Below are 14,757 nucleotides of genomic sequence, written 5' to 3' on the forward strand. Positions count from 1 at the left end.
CCCCAGAGTCTGAGCCTTGACTTGTCAGTGCACTTGATTATGATGAGTTTGGCAGCCTTCCCCTGGACTCCATTCATACTCAACGCTTGAGGTCAGGCCAAATTGGGGAAGTATTGTAGAAGACATCCCCTATCCTAGTCAGTGTGGGGGGTTGAAAGCTGATGCTGAGAAGAGTCTGGGAGGAGAAGCGGGGAGGAGGAACCAGCTCTCAGCCTCATTCTCCTCTTCAGTTCAGCTCTGATGCCTCTTTCCACATATGCTTTAGTCATAAATTCTGCAGATATAATATGCATGATATTAACTTTGCAGGCATCTGAGAAGGCGGGGATGAGCAGAGATTTACACATTGAAAGACTTATTCTGATGATGTGGGAAGGTGTGCACACCTGCAGATCAGACATGATCTTCACTACATAGTAGTGCCTGTTTCTCTGCTGCTCAGGTCATAGTCATGTTCCTAATTTGCTGTTCCTACTGGTGTTCTATTACTATCTATTACTATTACAGAGTCTAAGAGTTGAGAAGGTTTGTCCCCATGTCAGGAGGTGAGGATGGGCCTCTGCCCCTCTTGTGTCATCCAACCCTCCCTGGAGGTCATCCCTTGTAACCAGCCCTTCTTTTTTTAAGTTAAACTTAGTAGTAGTAGTAGTAGAGTAGTAGTGGTGGTGGTGGTGGTGGTGGTACTGGGGATTGATCCCAGGGGACATTTTACCTCTAGTATACACCCCCATCCCTTCTTATTCTGTATTTTGGAACAGAGTCTTGCTAAGAGCTGAGGGTCTTACTAAGTTGCTGAAGCTGGCCTCGAAACTGCAATCCTCCAGTCTCAGTTTCCCGAATACTAGAACTACAGGTGTGACCCATTGTGCCTAGTCCAGGAGTAAGAAAAACAGTTTCAGGAGCCATGTGCTGGTTCTGAGGCTTCAGAATGATTGGTCTCAGTTCCTCTTCATTTTTCTCCAAATTCACTTTCTAAGAGATTTGGTACACAATCTGCCAGTACTCTGGTAGCTTCAGACTTGTAGGAATTATCTGAACCAGCATGGGCCTTTTCATGTTTCCTTTTTTGGTGCTGGGACATTCTCTGGGAACTTCAAGGAGATGGGATCACCTGGTGAAGAGATCCCAAGTAAGAATAAGGTACCATGGTTTTTAGGTCTCGTGGCTGCCAGGCCCACCACCTAGCCCCAAGGAAGTATCTCTTGGTGCTCTGTTCATCCAGAGGGATCAGCCAGTGTTGGGCACCAGCACTTACTTGCCAGCAGTTATGTGGGCACCAATGGACAAGAAATCTCTCTTAGAAAGACATGGCATTGTTACAAAACAGAAATAAGCATGGGTTCTCATTCCTCCATTATAAGAACACAAAGACACTTTCTTCAAGTTTTGGTATCCCCAAACATCTAAGTTCTGCCTTCCAAGTCCCATCTAATGGCTAAGACTTTTGGCTCTATGGTGAGACTAAAAGTTGTACTTAATTATGAGTGTGTGTGGGGTGTCCATAGACTCAGAAGTTGTCCCCAGCACTTCACCCTATAATCCAAATGTCTCAATGCCTCTCAGAGGCACTCACTCTAGACCCAAGAAGCTCCCTCACTTCTCTGAAGAGACTGCCATGGCCTCAGTTCTTCTGAAAAGAAGCTGAAGATCTATCTGCAGGCCACTCACACCTGATTTGGATTTCCAGGAATAAATAGTCTCTCTTCCTTGTAATAACACTAGGTATTTATGGGCATCTTTTAAAATTAGGTTATGCTCAAGCTCTTTAATTTCTATACAGACTAATGTGTGTATTCATGAGTGAATAACCAACTATAAAGCGTCTTCAAATAAAAAAGGTCAAAGGATCACTCAGCGTTATCACCCACAGGTAATGCAGGTCACATACTCTGGAAGGCCCAAGACTCTCATAGTTGTGAAATTGTACTGAGGAATTCCTGCTCCATGCAAGATAAATTCACCATATGTCACCGAGGGAGGAGATTCTTCCATTAATGATAAACCACATTGCTCATTTTGTTAGATATCCTTGGGTGGGACAACTGTTTAGGAAAAACACAACATCAAGGCCAGGTAAAGACTTTAGGAGGTGGAAGGCTTCCTCATCCCTACTGATGAAATAATCCTATCACCAGCAACGACCATGATGGTGGTTCTTGATTAGTTCTAATCTTCAAAGAGAACTTGGCAGATGCCTGCACAGTTTCTGACAAGGCTGGATTCTTGCGCTATGCCTAGGCTACTAGCCGAAGGGGCTTTCAGATAGGCAGCTGGCCTGCGTGTACTGAGGATTTTTCTGGCAAGTGAATGGTCTGTGTTCTCCTCCTCTTTGCATACTGAGGCCTGCTGTACTTTAGGTGCCTATAAAAGTGTGTTGAACAAATAAACATATAAATGGATGCCACCCTGAATTGTTGCTGTGAAGAACTGAAAAAGAGTTGAGGGTTCCTGCAGGGGCATTCTGAACATTGGATCATCATAGGAAGGGCTCACAAGGTATGCATTAATATAACATCTTACCCTTTTCCCCTAGAACTCAAAGAACTTGAAAACAACATCCGGAAAGCCTTGTCATTTGATAACCGAGGGGAGGAGCACCGTGCATCATCCTCCACTGACGGCCAGCTGGCCAGCCCTGGAGAGAACGGTGAAGTCCGGCAAGGCCAGGCCAAGCGCTTGGGCCTGGATGAGTTCAACTTTATCAAGGTTTTGGGCAAAGGCAGCTTTGGCAAGGTATGTGGATGTCACTGTTGATTTCTTAGAGATGTCTGGCTCTGGGGACCAGGTAGCTCCTGGAGTCACATGCCCTCACATGTCCTGGGCTCTGGAAGGCAGAAGCCTATGGATGGAGCTTCAGGCCCATTCCACTGCTCTCCAAAGGGATGGGCTCTAGGATGCCCCAGGGCACGGGGCCTGCTTTTCTTTGGCTCACCTACCCCATCTCATCCTGAAATCACCTAGCAGCAGGGTAACTAGAGTTCACTTCAGTGGCAACTGCTGAAGTAACCACATTTTTTAGAGACAGCTAAATAAGAAACAGACCCCACTTCTCTGGCTCAGGCTTGACTCTAGGCTCGGAGCAAGACTGGGTTTAATTTTGAGCAAGATCCATGCTCAGAGTTTTCAGAATTACATATGGTGTAGGCAGGATGGGAATCTGATGGCTCTGGAGCACTGAGGTTATTTCTTAGGGACAATTGCCAAAGCTTGAGTCACTTTTAGAGTCTGTATTTTGCATGGGTGGTGAAAAGTCTTCAGGTTAAGACTACAGATTCCCTTATTAAGTTTCTGAGTTGTTGCTCTTTAGCTTTGACAACTAACATTGGAACTAACATTGGAATACTATACTTTGGAGTTAGATATTTAAAAAGAGAAAGGCTTGTGACATTTGAGGTAAGTGAGTGTAAAAAAATCAGATGATAGAAAGCTTCAAAAAATAGAAGGAATCATGTTTTCAGGTATAAAGCTGTAAAAGAAACTATAAAGACACACAAGGAGAGATTTAACTACATAAAGATAAATAATGCTGTTCAATAAAAATACTAGAAAATTATAAAATAGGCTTTAAAAACCTTATAGAACACAAAGGGATAGTATCTTTATACATAATATGTGTACACGTTTATAAGAAATAATAGCAAATAACTAGACAAAGAGTTTACCCCAAAAATACAATTAAAAAACAAATATTTAAAAAGTTTTATTGCAAGTTAAAACTGCATTGAGGTAACATTTTTTAAATTACCATTAAAATTACCTTAAAATTACCATATTAAGCTGGGCATGGTGGCACACACCTTCAATCCCAATATTTAGGAGGCCTAGACAGGAAAATCTCAGGTTTGAGGACAGCCTCAGAACCAGCAAGACCCTGTTTCCAAACAAAAAATAAAATAGGGGTTAGGGTGTGGCTTGGAGGTACAATACCCCTGGCTTCAAACTCCAGTACCACAACACACACACACACACACACACACACACACATACACACACACACACACACAATGATGTGAACAATGTTGGTAAGTCATCATGAAATAAAATACTTCCACGTGGCTCTGGCACATTATATTGTACATACTTTTTAAAAATTAGGAAATGTGGAAAATGTTTAACCCTTAATCTACTTCTGAGAATTTCTCTTTAAGATATAATGCAAAATAAATTTTAAAATAATGTACAAAATTAATACAATTTAAATAACACTTAGCTGGGTGTGGTGGTGCACGCTTGTAATCCCCGCGCTTGGGAGGCTAAGACAGGAGGATCACGCAGGTTCGAAGCCAGCCTCAGCTACTTAGTGAGGCTCTCAGCAACTTAGTGAGACCCTGTTTCCAAATAAAGTATAAAATAGATCTGGGAGTATAGCCTGGAGGTAGAAAGCCACTGGGTTCCACCCCGAGTACCACACACACACAAAAAAAAACCACTTAATTCGCTAAAATTTAATTTTTAATATGAGGAAGATAGCTAAATAAATTATAAATTTACTTTGAACTGTGTATCAGTAGTCATACTAATGATGAAGACCTTAGATATTTGCTATAGTGAAATTGCAAGTGTTACAAGTATATATGAACAAATTAGTAATCACTTAGCAAAAGTGAATTGAGCTTCCTTTTTCTTTGTCTGGGCACTGTGCCAGTGATTAAAAATAAATGGATAGGTTAGAATAACTATATTGGGATGGATAATTTTCCTAAAAATTATTTTTATTTCATATTTGTGTGTGTGTGTGTGTGTGTGTGTGTGTGTGTGTGTGTGTGTTTGCTGGGAATATAACTCAGGCCCTTGCATTTGCCAGGCAAGGACTCAAGCCCCTAAACATCTTTTAATGTTGTTATAACATTTAAAATTGATAAAAAAAATTAATTAGTTTCTGAAGTGTTTGGTATTAACTCGTGTTTCCTTCTTTCATTCCGTATCCACATGGATGATGGGGATGGTTTGATTGATTGCAGGTCATGTTGGCAGAACTCAAGGGCAAAGATGAAGTATATGCTGTGAAGGTCTTAAAGAAGGACGTCATCCTCCAAGACGATGATGTGGACTGCACTATGACAGAGAAGAGGATTTTGGCTCTGGCACGGAAACACCCATACTTAACCCAACTCTACTGCTGCTTCCAGACCAAGGTATGTTTACAAAGAAGCTGGCTGGCCGCCCTGGGGTAGTACTGTGGACCTCATGGCATTTCGACTATCACATAAAATATCAGTTTTAGACCTTCTACATTTTTCTTTCAAAGACTTTGTAAAGAGGAATGGATTTTGCCCTTGAAGAGATCAGGGTCTATTTGAACACCATCTTCTTGTTTAATGACATGGGATTTTCCATTCAAGGTTGTGCTTGTGAAGGGATGAGAAAGAAGTGGAACTCTTTGTAGATATAGCGGACAAAGCCAGATGGCTAAATCCTGTGTTTGCTCATTGGAAAAACCAAAAGGCATGGTATATCCTTGCTCTGCTCCTAACTTTCTATCACTGGTCAATCTCTTGATTTCTATGTTACTTTTAGATCAAAAGAAAATAAGTAAAGCCCATCCTAATCACTTCTAAATTGTGTAATGTCATAGGAGGTAAACAATTGCTTAAAATTCCACAGTGAAATACAAACATAAAGGCATTTTAAAATTTTCCCTGTAAGTGCCTAGGAACCAGAAGGTGGCAGTAAAGAAATGAAGATTGTAACTGCGCTGTAGAGTCTGGCCTCTGATTTGCTATTGATTCTAGTGAAGAAAATAAATGCACCCATTCTTTACAAAGCTCCATACTTTTGTGGGGAGTGGTTGAATTCCTCTAGGATTCGTTATGGACTTGTCGTGTTCAGCTTCTTTAGAAGGCAAAGGCGACCTCACCCAAACCCTCTACCTACCCAGACAGTGAAGGGCAAGAACTTGAGGAGGTGAATTCTGGCTTTTTGGCCTATTCTTGCCACCCACCATGTGCTTACAAATGCCAATTTTTCCACTTAGAATTCAATAGTTACTTATTTGCTCCAGCTCAGCAAACTCTCATTCTATATTATTGAATCTTTTTCCTGTGTCTGGCGCTGGGCCAGGTGCAGGAGATACAGCCAGGTGTGGTGAACAGGACTCTGTCCCTGACCTCAGAGTTTTTACAATCTGTTTGGTACCTTAATCACTTAAGGCCCCGTAAGAATGAAGGACTCTGTAGTCCATGTGTTAGGACACTACAATACTGACCATTCTTAGAGAATCTCAATATACACTTGCTTATTTAAGTCTCTGAGGTGAAAAAAGAAAAGGATTACCTTTGTTTAATCTACTATTTCCCAAATTATTTGATCCAACTTCCCCCCTAAACCTATTCCACATTGAGAAATACTGCTCTAATTGAATTTTCCCTATCCCTTGGTCTCTTAAGATAATAAGAAATGCCTTTCTGAAAAATCTGTCATTCTCCTTATCCTTCACTGTTACTTAAATTTCTTTGTCTATGAAACTTTCCTCAGAGACCCCATTGAGCAAGAATCAATCTACAGACCAACTGGATATCCCGGTGTTTTTTTTTTTTTTTTTTTCAGAACTGGGGATGGAACCCAGAAGCATTCTACCTCTGAACTACACCTTAGCCCTGTTTTTTTTTATTATTTATTTTGAAACAGGGCCTCACTGAATTGCAAAGGGCCTCACTAAGTAGCCGAGGCTGTCTGGGAACCACAATCCTCCTGTCTCTGCCTCCGGAATGCTGGGATTACAACCATGCACCACCACACCCAGCTATCCTGGTGTTTGATATGAGTAATGCATAACTTTTATGGCTTAGTGTGAGTACATGTGTGCATATGAACCTGAGTCCAACACGAAGTAGAAACTCAGTGGTGGAGGCAACTTTCTTCTTTTCTCCTCTGGAGTTTAATTCTAGACTTATGAGAACTAGATCCTATATACCTTTATCTTCCATGGTACCTAACACCTGATAGATGCTCACTCTCAGAACCAGAAGCCAGGATGCTTTTTGAAAAAACACCATCTCTTTTATTCTTATTTTTTTCCAGTGAAAAAATTGAGTTTCAAAGCAGTAAACATCTGTGTGGTTGGGGGGGATACTGAGAGTTGAGCCCAGGGGTGCTCTATCACTGGGTTACATCCTCAGCCCTCTGTTATATTTAATTTTATATCTTGATACAGGGTCTCATTAAGTTGCCCAGGTTGGCCTTGAACTTGTGATCTTCCTGCCTTAACCTCCAAGGTAGCTGGGATTATAGACATGGACCACTGTACTCAATTAAGTAAAGGTCTTCTGCCCATATAAATACTCCATATTGGCAGAGTCATGTCAGACCTTGTGCCCCATCTGGCCTCTGGGACTCCACTCCAGTGGACCTAGCTCTAATATCACATCTGTACGTTCTTGTGCCTCAGCCAATGTCCCCTCTGCAAGGGAACACTCCCTCTTTTGCTTCCCCTGCAGGTACATCTCTCTCACTGTCTGAGGTGGCTGCCTAGCAGGGAACCACACTGGCATTCTTTCTTTAAACACATTGCCAAAAGGTCCAGATCTTAGGAGGACTCTGACTGCCCATGAGGACTCTGGAGCCCCTGTCCATGGTGGATTTTAGGAAGCCACAGTTGAAGATCAGCTCAGTGAATGAGAAGAGATGGAGGTCTTCAATGTCAGCAGTCTCTCTTCTATATATGATTCCTTTTTGTGTGACAGCTTTGAAACACTAAATGAAATTCAATGGTATTGAATGATACCCTGTGTTTCATGTATGGCAGAATATCAATCAAACCAACATGGAGTTGGGAGCCTGGGTGACTGGAAGACGAGGATGGGAAGAAAACACTCTGTAGTTGAGAGGTTTCCTGACTCTTCTTCAAGCCAATGCCAGGTAGCCACAGTTACAGGAGCAAATTTGTACTCCCAGGCCACCACTACTCAGTAGAACACCTTGCTTTACAGAGCACATGTGTATTCATCTACTCTTATGTGAAGAATAGTGCTGGGGATTGAACTTATTATACCTCTGAGCCACACCTTTTTTTATTTTGAAACTGTCTTTCCAAGTTATTGAGTCTTCTGTCCAACCTGTGATCCTCCTGTCTTAGCTTCCCAAGAACTGGGGTAAAATATGTGTGCCACTGTACCTGGCTTCATCTAAGTTTTAAAAATAAATTATAATTCAATCTCTCTGAAGAACCATGATTTACTAACAGAGGAAAACTTATGAAGAATAATATAATTAACTTTTCAAAACTGACTTTTCCAGTGATGACCAATAGTCATGGCTTTATTATTTTTTATTTTTTGGTGCTACTGGGGTTCCTGGAAGCCCTTCTACCTCCGGGCTACGCTCCCAGACCTGTTTTATACTTTTTTTATTTGGAAACAGGGTCTCTTTAAGCCAGTGTGGCTGGCTTCGAACCTGCACAATCCTCCTGTCTCCGCCTCCCAAGCACAGGGATTACAAGTGTGCGCCACCACGCCCGTCTAGTCATGGCTTTAAATACAAGGTATTATTCACCTGACTTGGGCAGTGGGTGTGGGGTTATCAGCAACACAGAAGATACTTCTTAGGTGGAAGAGTTACTAAATAAGGGATTGGGATATTACACTAGCTCCTGCACCAAATACCATTAAATTGAAGTGAAGGTATTCAAAGCAAGAGGACTCAGAGGAAAAGTGTTCTTTGGGTATAGTGGAGAAAAGGGACTCGAGCCAGGTGTTGAAGGGTGGGAGGATTTTGACACAATTTGGAATGGAAATGGGATCTAAATTCAGTAGCTATCATTCAGTCTTAAAAGTTTTATTTTAGCCAGGCATGGTGGCACATACTTGTAATCCTAGTACTTGGGAAGCTGAGACAGGCAGGAGGGCAGCAGGTATGTGGCCAGCCTCAGCTACTTAGTGAGGCACTTCACAACTCAGTGAAAGAATAAAAATAGGATGGGGGTGCAGCTCAGAGGTAAAATGTTCAGTACTGCCAAAAAATGTTTCATTTTTTTCCTAAAAAAGAAAAGTCCATTTTCTCAGTCACCATTAACCTAGTTTTGACTAAAACTCTTAACCCATGATTCAGGAACACAAAGACCTGGTTGCAATCCTATTAAGATTTATTTTATTCTTGTTTAATTATGACAGAGTGGCAAAAATTTTAAGTTGGGTTTAATTATTTTTAGGTGAACCTTAGTTTTCAGTGTGTAGGAAGAACTAGATTAGATTTTATTTATTTATTTTTTGGTGGTACTGGGGTTCCTGGAAACCCTTCTACCTCCGGGCTACACTCCCAGACACCTATTTTTTTAAATATATTTTTATTTGGAAACAGGGTCTCTTAAGCCAGCAAGGTTGGCTTCAACCCTGTTCGATCCTCCTGTCTCCGCCTCCCAAGCGCGGGGATTACAAGTGTGTGCCACCACGCCCGGCAGATTAGATCTTTTTTTAACATTGCTTTGAAAACTTTATTATTAACTAATGTTAAACAACAGACACAGAGTCAGCACCATGACATATGTCCCAGAGACTTGGGAGGCTGAGGCAGGAGAATAAGTTTGAAACCAGCCTTGACAACTCAGACCCTGTCTCAAAATAAAAAAGGCTGGGGATGTAGCACAGTGGTAGAGTGTGCCTGGGTTCAATCCCCATACCACAAACAAACAGCAACAATAAAAACTCTAGAAAGCCCTACATAAGGTACAGAAAGGGCAATAATATAGAGTAGCCAGCCTTTCAGCCCAGGTCCTCCCTATTACAGCTAAAAAACCCTGGACATAATTTTTATTTTAGAAAAGCATATTGTGCCTCTAAACCAGCACAGCCATAAGGAATTATATCTGTTGATATGAATGATAAACAAAAATTTTTCTATCATAAACTGCCAGACAACATTGAAATGGATGTCACTAAGCTACTGTCAGTACTATTTTATTTTTTTCTCTCACACATACAGGTTGTTTCTTGCTTAAGAAAACAGTTATGAACGGGCATGGTGGTGGATACCTGGAATCCTAGTACTTGGGAGGCTGAGACAGGAGGGGGTTGCAGGTTCGAGGCCAGCTTCGACAACCTAGACCATTTCAAAAAAAAAAAAAAAATGACTGGAAGTGTAGCTTGGAGATAGAATGCCCACGGGTCCAATTCCCAATAATAGAAGAAAAAAATGGAAAGAAAGAAAACAGTTAAACCAGGTATGGTGGCACATGCTTGTAATCCCAGCATTTGGGAGGCTGAGACAAGAGGATCACGCTTCTCAGACAGCCTCAGCTATGTAATGAGGCCTTCTGCAACTCAGTGAGACCCTGTTTCAAAATAAAGAATAAAAAAATAGGGCTAGGGGTGTAGCTTGAAGGTAGAATGGCCCTGGGTTCCATCCCCAGTACTGCGAAAGAAAGAAAGAAAGAAAGAAAGAAAGAAAGAAAGAAAGAAAGAAAGAAAGAAAAGAAAAGAAAAAGAAAGAAAACAGTTATAGCCTAAAATTATTTTAATGAATCTACAAGTATCTATTGAGCATCTACTATGTTAGTCTGAAGCTACAAAGCTAAACGCACACTTCTAAATCCACAGAGATCGCGTGTCTGTCTCCCTTGCTAGACAGTAGACTGCTATTCTACAGCATAGCAGCTCTTCTGTGAGCCATGTAGAGGAAGGCTTTCTGGCAGAGGTAGGTCCTTCTGAAGCCTGGGTAGCATTTGGAACAGGGTAGAGGCCAAATGATAGGTGATAAAACCTAGACATTATTTCTGAATCTCATTTTCACGATTTTTCCAGTGCTGGAATGCATCACTCCAGTGTCTTGCTTCTTCCAAGGAAATGAAACAAGGAAGGGAAAGGAAGAAAGAGAGGATATTTGGAAAATAAACAAAGAATGTCCTGTCCCTGCAAGATCAGATGCTGATTGTTAGAGAGGGGCCAGTAGTGCCCCGAGCCCTTTTCACTGGGCTGAGGTACCTGCTAGGCTCTGAAAGTGAGGCTTGGTCAAGGTCCGAGCTCAGCCAGAGAAATGACTTCAGAATTGCCTGTCTCAGCTTCCCCTTCATCCTCTGGCTGCTAGAAAGCCAGAGAGGTAGATTTGTTTTGTGTTTGTTGTTGTAGTTACAGGAAATAAAATTCCCAGGCATTTTTAGATTCTGTGTATTTGTATTTTATGATCCCCATTGCGAAACTAACCCCTTCAACTGGATCCCACAAAACCTATCTTGAATAATTCCTCCAGTGATTTGTTCTCTTTAAAAGTTCCAAACAGTGGTGCCCATCCCCCACCCTCTGGCATTTCCTGCCAGGCCTGGGAAGCCAAATCCTGGAGGGCTTTGCTGTGAAGGACACAGGGGCTGGACTTCTTCCTACAGGATCTCCCTTGGCCAGCCTCTCTCCCTGCCCTAGGGGAAATGCAGCATGGAAAATCCTTAAAAAGCAACTAGAGACATTTGTCAACTGCAGTTTAATCATCTGTGGGAGTTTGGGGAGAACAGCTAAGAAGGAGTGCTGACAATATAGGAGAAGAATCATAGTTTCAAGGAACTCCGATGATGTTTGACTGTAGATGCCAAAGACCAGCAAACCTTAAAACCAAACAAAACCAAAAAAGCCAAAGTAAAAAAATTAGGCCATTGGTAGATTTTTTTAATATAGAGATGTCTCTGGGAGATAAATCTGAAAGAGCTGAGAAGGCAAGTAGCAGTCGAGACACTTTCCTGCCTACCACGTGGTCCATGGGAGGAGAAGTGCTTCCGAAGAGGGGAAGGGGTTCTGGCCTGATTTGGCAAGTGCCTCCAAGAGCAGAGATGTTCATACCATGAGAGGATATGGGTCAGGCAGCCACCAGGGAATCCATATGCTTGCCAATATAAGGTTTCAAATCAAGATAGCTTCAGAAATTTTTAACAGATGCCAGTGGAGTAAGTCCATGTGGGGGTCACTGGTTTTGTGCTGGCAGAATCCGTTATCCAGGAAGTCATCCTGGCTGGTCAATACCATCCCTGCCTGATAGTCAATCCCTGATTGACAGTAATGCCATGTGTTACAGTCAGCCAACTAACATATCTCAGGCCTGTGGCCTCAGATCATGCAGTGAAGAAGGAGACCAATGCCAATGCGAGGGCCCGTGGGCAGACTTGGGGATAAACTGTAATCCTGAGGAGGAAGAGGGATGAGGGCATGCATGATAAAGCAATCTACTTGTGTGCATAGGTGTGGATGCACAAGACCCTGTATGTACTCTTGCAGTAGAACCATCACACTCCCTCCTTCTCCATTGGGTAGAACAGCCCCAGGTCCCCATGCTTCACATGTTAGTATTCTAAGGAAGATAGCATTTGAAGAAAGGATTTCACCTTTTAAAAGGGTTTAAAACCACCTCAACTGAGAGATTGGCATGAGTCTTGGTGATTTTTACCTCCGTACATAGAATCTGATGCACATATGCAGATACTATTTGCTAAAGGTTTCCATTAAAATGGGCATATTCCTGAAAGTTGGGTAGAAATGGAATTTTGGAAGTAGATTCAAATTTGCATTTCTGATATTTTGGGTGAGTGTGGCCTTTAAGTTGGTTGAATCACTAGCACATGGGACTACTGATAGGCTAAAGCATGTGTTGGAACCTTTGGTTCACTGCCAACAGCTATAGAGGCCTATGATAGAGAGAACGTGTCTGGGATGCGATACTACTCTGTTGATCATATGAATCGGCTCAGTGCTAGAACCTTTTAAGTGCCATTGAGAGATGACTGGGATAGGGACTCATGTTCAAGAAAAGATGACATAATATATAGCAAACAGTAACTTGGAATAAAGGCAGCATATGATAAAGGGGAAGGAGAGTCATATTTATTGAGTACCTATTAAGTGGTAAGACTTGTGCAAGGTAAAGTTAATATCATAAATCTAGAAAATACCAACCAGATCTCCCCAGACTGATCAGAAATGAGAACTTAAATTGTTGCCAATTGCAGTGAGTGACCCACACACTCCTAAGGTGTCATTTACCCACAATTCAGTGGGTACATAATGATCCAACCTGTATAAAATGTTTCATCTTGAAATCTAAAACCAGAACCTGTTCGCCAAACAAAGCCAGTTTCCTCAAGGACTGACGTCAGACCTTCCAATCTTTCCCCAACACCCACCATCTATTGGATTTCAGGATTTACCCTTTTTTTTTAGTGTGTCTATTTTTAGATAATGAATTTTGATAATGGTCTGATGTTTTGCACAAGGAAAGTCACATGGCTCTTTTTATAGAGAAGTGTGTACCTTGTCTATTGAAATTACTCGGCTGAAGCAGTGGGTTTTCCTCATATAACCTGAACTTTTTGTTCCAGTGGTCTCTGATATTCTAGATAACCCTGTTGGTCCTGACTGCTCTCACTTTGAAGATCTTGCCAGGAGGATCAGCCCATTCTGACATCCGAGTTCATGAGTACCTTATTGATTGGTAGAGAACATGGGATACAGTAAAGAGGGCACCGCGAGTCAGGAATCTGTGCTCCAGCTTCTGCCACTGATGCGGCCCTGACACATTTCGCTGGGCATGGTTTTCTCACCCATACTCAAAGATGGAAGAGAACACAGGGAAGTTGAGATGACAGGATCTATAAGATCCCTCCAAAACCGGATTCTAAAGATCTGTGCACATGCAGATAACTGGGAACCATGCATAAGACCACTACTCATTAATCTGTTGCCAATGCACGAATGAGATAAAAATATTAAATCGATGCCTAGCATTCTGTTTCATATTTTGTTTTCAAAGCTCAATTAAATGGTGCTACCTCTATCAAGGCTTTTATGTTCACAATAATGTTATCATTCTATATCAGGGTTGCAAATTCAAGCTCACTTTATTTTTTACTTGGTGCATTATAATTGTACATGATCATGAGATTTAGAGTGCTAGGTCAATCAAACCTTCAATGACTGATGGTCCTACGTCAGAAGATGTACCAGGAGGTATTACAGTTGTCTCATTAAAGTGCAGCACTATTTATAGTACACAGTGGGCACAAAAGCTTTTAGCTTTTGTTTTATGCAGTTAATGGTTTCACTATCCTTTATATAGAGAGACCCCAAACTAGAATAAGACCTTTCCCATGTTTTTCTTTTATTATGATGATGTAACTAGTTGGTTAAATGTTCATGAAACAGAACTGAGAAATGAATGTTGGTAGACTTGACCTCTGGGCATACAAGGTTCATAAAGAGAAAATATGTATTACTCAGCTCTTAACTAAGCCCTGTCTTTAACTATAGCCATTGCCCAATTTTTTAGCCTATCTAGTCTGATCTTGTGAGGGGTACAGCAAACAAGAAATGACTGAGATCCATCCCCTTTCCAAAACAAGTTATGCCCAACCAGAAGAATATAAATATTTTGTGATGTCATTCTTGATTCTTTATTATTATTATTGGTACTAGGGATTGAGCCCAGGAGCATTCTACCACTGAGCTCCACCCCCCAACTCTTTTTTTTTTTTTTAATTGTTAAATAGAGCCTCACTCTAAGTTGCTGAGCCTGGCCTCAAATTCACAATCTTCATGCTTCAGCCTCCCAAGTACTGGAATTGCAGGTGTGCACCACTGCACCCACCTTTGCTTCTTAATTATAAACCTATATATAAATTTAGATTGCAGCTGGTTAATATCACGGTCACTTCTTTGGTCATGTGTCCATCAGAGTCAGGTAGCTTTTTTCTGACTCACTCATAGCTTGAACTGGGGATAGCACAAGTGAGTCACTAGAATGAGGTCTTCTTATGGCTCCTCTGACCACTTTTGTTCAGCCATAAAACTCCTG

At 41.6% G+C, this 14,757-nt stretch overlaps 1 protein-coding gene across 1 annotated transcript in view; it reads left to right on the top strand.

The window, feature by feature from the left end:
- The window catches only part of PRKCE (protein kinase C epsilon), a gene marked incomplete at both ends in the record, with an annotated part of 526,950 nt that overhangs the window by 349,245 nt on the left and 162,948 nt on the right, over positions 1-14,757 (top strand). The window contains 2 exons of the mRNA XM_080711937.1: positions 2,534-2,733; positions 4,962-5,135. Coding sequence (XP_080568063.1) covers positions 2,534-2,733; positions 4,962-5,135 — 374 coding nt within the window. The remainder of the gene's footprint in view (positions 1-2,533; positions 2,734-4,961; positions 5,136-14,757) is intronic.

This window comes from Muscardinus avellanarius (genome assembly GCF_963383645.1).
Source record: "Muscardinus avellanarius genome assembly, chromosome: 15".
Taxonomy (NCBI): Eukaryota; Metazoa; Chordata; class Mammalia; order Rodentia; family Gliridae; genus Muscardinus; species Muscardinus avellanarius.